At 39.2% G+C, this 6,000-nt stretch overlaps 1 protein-coding gene across 2 annotated transcripts in view; it reads left to right on the top strand.

Moving 5' to 3' along the window:
* Positions 1-5,743, top strand: part of LOC142160574 (membrane-spanning 4-domains subfamily A member 4D-like) — a 28,304-nt gene extending 22,561 nt beyond the window's left edge. Inside the window, exon 7 of one of the 2 annotated variants that reach the window (XM_075215436.1) lies at positions 3,477-5,743. In XM_075215436.1, coding sequence (XP_075071537.1) covers positions 3,477-3,605 — 129 coding nt within the window. In that variant the 3' untranslated portion in view covers positions 3,606-5,743. The remainder of the gene's footprint in view (positions 1-3,476) is intronic. The other variant, XM_075215437.1, reaches the window with a different exon arrangement.
* Positions 5,744-6,000: the final 257 nt, after the last annotated feature.

Below are 6,000 nucleotides of genomic sequence, written 5' to 3' on the forward strand. Positions count from 1 at the left end.
ATTAGTTGACTGCTCATTAAATGGTTTCTAGCTTTTAGAGCAAATGTGATCATTCATTTTGTGATGGTCATTTGTAAATCCCTGAAAGAGAGAGAGTGCTAATAAACAACCATAGCTAATGCTATTAGCATGAGCATACACACAAGCCATACTGTACTTTTGATGCATGTAGATGAGCTGTTACATATACTGATCTTATGCAGTTGAGCTACACTATATACCAGGAGCAGGCCGGACCTCAGTGACCAATTTATTAGGTACACCTGTACACCTGCTTGTTAATACAAATATTTAATTAGATAATCATTGTAGCAACTCAATGCATAAAAGTATGCATACATGGTCAAGAGGTTCAGTTGTTGTTCAGACCAAACACAGGAATGGGGAAGCAATGTGATTTAAGTCACATTGACCATGGACTCATTTTTGGTGCCAGCAGGCCCGGCGCTCCCATTAGGCAAGGTTAGGCAATTGCCTAGGGCGCCGGGCTCTGCAGGGCGCCTCGAAATTAAAAAAAAATGACTATTGTCATTTAAAACGGAAATCCACGGGGAGGAGAGGAGGGAAGGGGCTATGAATCTTACCTGCATGAAGCTGCTGCTCTCTGCTCTGTCTTCTCCCCTCCGCTCACTGACAGTGACAGGCCGTGATGATGTCATCATCACGGCCCGACAGTGTCTGTGAGTGGAGGGGAGAAGACAGAGCAGAGAGGAGCAGCTTCATGCAGGTAAGTTAAAGAAAGACATAGGGAGCTGAGGGGAGGGAAGCGCAGCGCCGATTTTTAAAGGGGGGGGGGGCGCCGATTTTCACACTGTGCCTAGGGCGCCAAGGACCCTAGCACCGGCGCTGGGTGCCAGACAAGGTGTTTTGAGTATCTCAGAAACTGTTGCTCTCCTAGGTTTTTCAGGCACAACAGTCTCTCCACCTCTACGGAGCATGGACGATAGCAGCAGAAGACCATACCACTACTATCAGATAAGAGCAGGTAGCAGTAGACACAAGCTCACCAAAACTGGACAGTTGAAGGTTTCAAAAACATCACCTAGTCTGACAAACCTATATTTCTGCCGTGACATGCAGATGGTAGTGTTAGAATTTGGTGAAAACAACATGAATCCATCATACCATGTGTCGATGGAGTAGGCACACAAGCCATATTGTGCTTTTGATGCATGTAGCAGAACTGTAACATATACTGATCTTATGCAGTTGAGCTACAATATATACCAGGAGCAGGCATGGGACCTCAGTGTCCACTTTATTAGGTACACCTGTTTGTTAATACAAATATTTAATTGTACCTTGTATCAATAGTGTAGGCAGGTAAGGGGAATGTTTGATGGTGGGAATGTTTTCTTGGCACACAATAGGCCCCTTAACACCAATTGAGCATAGGTTAAATGCCACAGCCTACCTAGTATTGTTGCTGCTGATCCTGTGCATTCTTTTATGGCCACTATCTACCCATTTTCTAAAGGTTACTTCCAGCAAGATAATGTACAATGTCTCAAAGTACATATCATCTCAAGCTGGGTCCATGGAAATGTCAATGAGTTTGGTGGACTCCAATGGCCGCCATGGTCACCAGAGCTCAATCCAATAGAGCAGCTTTGGGATGTGTGTGTTTGGACACTTGCAGCATGAATGTGTATCCAACAAGTCAACAGTGACTGTGTGATTCTATCATGTAATCATGGACCAGAATCTCTGAGGAATGTTTTCAATACCTTTTTGAATCCATGCCACAAATAATTTAGGCTGTTCTGGGAGCAATGAAGGGTTCTACCCACTACTGGAAAGGTGTACCTAATGAGGTGACCGCTGAGTGTATATTGAAACTCTACTGTACACCGGGGGCATTTATAGCAGTTGTACAGCATATAGGTGGCATGCATAGGGAGCTGTTCTGTTTACTGGGGCAAGCAGAAGAGCTGTTGCTATGCAGGATAGTTATTCTTTATACCGAGGACATGCAATAGGTTATGTTATTTACTGTAAGCTTTATCATATATAAGGAATATGAAGCTGTATTATATGGTGGGCACTTTTGGCTGTATTATATTGTATACTGGGCATTGGGTTAAAATATATGCTGGTAGGTATTACCAGAGGGGGCCTCCATGCAGAGGGTGTACAGGGTGCTTTAAGTTTGCCACTGAAAAATATATATTTTTACTAAATGTCCTGGTCCATTTATTAGTGTTGCACACTGATCTAAAGTTGCCATTCACAAAATATTAATTGAAATCTCTTGTTTATGACTTGTAAGACACCCCTTCAACGGATGTCCAGACACTTAGGGGCATATTCAATTGACGGCGGGATCGCCGAAAATCCCGCGCTCGACAAATATTACCGTTAATACGGTAATATCTCGCTGGATTTCCCTGAGCTGCGAGCTGAAATCCAGCGAGTAAATTACCGTATTAACGGTTTTCCCACGCAGGATTACCGTAATAACGGTAATATTTTTAGAGCGCGGGATTTTCGGCGATCCCGCCGTCAGTTGAATACCCCCCCTAGAGAATCAAAGACAAGACACACAGAACCTCTTATGGTGGTTCATGGTGTCCCAACATGCTATAAAGACACTTTAGGTATAAGTCTTAATTTTTATTTTAGCAGTTACCTGTAAACATAGGTTCTTTATTATAAAAAAAATGATACTAACTTAAAAAATGTAAAAGGGTCTTTGGCTTCTACTGAAAATTGACATATTGGCTTTTTTTCGGCTGCCTTATAAAACTATTGCTGTATACAGTGGGCCTGAGTCATTAAGTCATTAAGGAAAGTAAAGCAAAAAAAAAGGAGTAACTTTGCACCTTGGCAAAACCATGTTGCATTGGAGGGGAGGTAAATTTAAAACGTGAGGACAGATTTATAATTGGGATAGGGCATGTCCTAGATCAACTTTAAATGTCAGTGTAAAAATAAAGCTATCAAGTATGTGTTTGCTACATGAAAAAACAGCCAGTATTTTCCTTATGTACAAAATAATAAACACCCCTTACATTGCAATATGGTTTTGACAATGTGCAAAGTTACTTCTTTTTATGCTTTCCTTTCCTTAATGAATCGGGCCCAGTATGTTTACACCTTTATACACAGAGCGATTTAATTTTTTTTTGAAGTTTTAAGAAGCTTTAAATCTTCACTAAAGCCATAGCAAACAATCAGTCTTTTGTTTTCGGTGGCTACCTCACACTATTTAGATACAAGCTAATGTTTGATTGGTTGACATTGTTTTAGTACAGATTCAATTAAGGTTTGTTAGTATATAACCCTCAGAGAAATTGTTGAGGGCTTGTTGCTAGCGCAGTACATTTTGGTTGTTGATTTTATAAATCTTTCATTGTTAAAGTATACATGATAAATTAAAGATGACTTACAGTATAGGGTTTTCTTTTTATTTGTTTACCATGTTACTTCATTTATATTTTAATGTATTTTTCTTCTTCTTTTTTTTCCTGCTTTAGCAGTCATCTGTGATTGAGAACAATTTTGTATCTTCAATGACTTCTCCAGATTTCTTTGAAACACCACCATTACCACCACCGCCACCTTATACGCCTCAAGGAGTATTTAAAGGCAGCACAACAATGTAGCACAATAGCTACAAACCATAGCTTTCTTATTAACATAAGCAAATTGTTTATTAATATTGTAGAGCATTTGTATTGTATTATTTCATTTGATGTGTCACAGGGAAAGCTTTGTAACCAGTCAATCTGCAGTGTGGATCTGATTTAATGCCATACACTATACCTCAGTGCACTGTAGAGAAGTTTGGAAAGTAGGGAAGGGGTGGTAACTTTTGGCAAACAAACGTAATGATCTACACCGTTGGAAAAAGCCAGAGGTTTGTGTGCAGCAAAAGCAGTGTCACTTTCTCCTACCCATAATCCAGTTCAGATCAGGCCAGGGGTGTCACTTTCTCCTACGCTTAATCCAACTCAGATCGGGCTCCTGCCCCATCTGCCCACATTGGAATCGCTACCACTAGCTTGAGCCTGCCCCCCCCTCTTGACGTCTCTGGTGACCCATTGTACAGTCACATCATGTCACATGTTTATGACGTGACAATTTCACAATTTTGTCAATTTGACAATATTGACAATTTGACAATATTGACAATTGACAAATTGACAATATTTGACAATATTGACAATTTTTTATACCACATACATTAATTGACTGCATTCGGTTTTTATGGCCCACTCTCATCCCTAGTTGAACTTCTAAACTATTTTTGTGCATGAGATATAGAAAACATTTCCTACCTAAACATCATAAGTCACTGGGATTCGAACCAAGATGTCCACCAACTATATCTCAATTAAATTGAATATCTTTATGATGAGATTGGTAAAGCTATTCAGAGTAAAGATCTATAAACTAGCTAATTTTCAACAGCTATTGGGACACATTGGCATCAATATTGGCCAACATCTCTGTGCTGTACTTTTGAAACATTGTCGAGTCCGTACACTGTCACATTCACGTTGTTCTAAGGGCAAATGAGAACGTAAAAGTCACATGTGAAATGTATATACATGTCCCCAGTAGGATGGAGTATGGTGTCCAGAATTACTTATCAATGTATTGATAACTATTAGTGAATGTACTGCTGTCATTGATTATAATAACAATATGGTAGGTTAATTGGCTGTTAATTGGCTGCTCACAAATTGACCCTAGTCTGTGTGTGTGTGTGTGTTAAGGAATTTAGATTGTAAGCCCCAATGGGGCAGGGAGTGATGTGAGTGAGTTCTCTGTACAGCGCTGCAGAATTTGTGGCGCTATATAAATAAATGGTGATGATGATGATGGTTCAATGATATTCCCTCATTTTCTTCACCAGCCTTCCCCTTTTAGCGAGAGAACACATTCTGTATCTTTGTCAAAGTATACCTAAAAATAATATTTTAGTAAATTGTAGTGGAGGATTAACTGTAGTATTTAGCTGTTTCTTTAATTTTCAGAATAGCAGCTTACGCAAAATGTCTGTCAAAGGTTGCTAACTTATAGCTGTGATAGTTCTGTGAACAATCTGTTTCATATCTTGGATCAACAATAAAAATACTGTACTGCTAGGAGCAAAGTACAGATGGAGTTCAAGTCCTCCTGCTAAACAACATGTAGAGCAGGCTTGTCCAACCTGCGGCCCTCCAGATGTTGACAAACTACAAGTCCCAGCATGCCCTTCCAGCTATCAACAGGTTGTCTACTGGCAAAGCATGCTGGGGCTTGTAGTTTCACAACACCTGGAGGGCCGCAGGTTGGACAGGCCTGATGTAGAGCATTTATGTAATAAAAAATTGTACTTTGTATATACAGTGCGATACTGAAATCAGATCCAAAGTTGACATTGTAAAAGCTATGCAACTATGTACATAATATCCATGTATCAGTTTCACTTTAAGTCTAAAGGCTAGATCTACTAAACTGTGGGTTTGAAAAAGTGGAGATGTTGCCTAGAGCAACCAATCAAATTCTAGTTATTGTTTATTTAGTACTTTCTACCGAATGACAGCAGAAATCTGATTGGTTGCTATAGGCAACATCTCCACTTTTTCAAACCTGCAGTTTAGTAAATATACCCCTAAATGTCTCTAAGATGGAGTTTGTAAATGAGTGTTATGTTTTGTGTTTAGTGCCAATTTAAAAACAGGTGTTGTAAAATAAAAGTGAGCATATATGCCTGTACTAAAACCATGTTGTTTAATGTATATTATTTATTATTAACAGGTTTAAATAAAATATTATTCTTTCATGATATATTTTGGGATCACTTGTTGCATTGACTAGAAATATCTGCAAACGCTACAAAAAGTCTCTGGAGGTCATTTAAGAAGTCTGCCCAAAGCGGGTGACAAAACATCTTGGACACATCTTACGTCGAACAACTCAGCTAAACAAAAATACATTTTTAATGTGTGGCTCAGAATGTTAAATACATCTGCTGCATGAGATATATTTAAACATATGAACAAGTTGATG

This window comes from Mixophyes fleayi, chromosome 6 (genome assembly GCF_038048845.1).
Source record: "Mixophyes fleayi isolate aMixFle1 chromosome 6, aMixFle1.hap1, whole genome shotgun sequence".
In the NCBI taxonomy this organism is placed as follows: Eukaryota; Metazoa; Chordata; class Amphibia; order Anura; family Limnodynastidae; genus Mixophyes; species Mixophyes fleayi.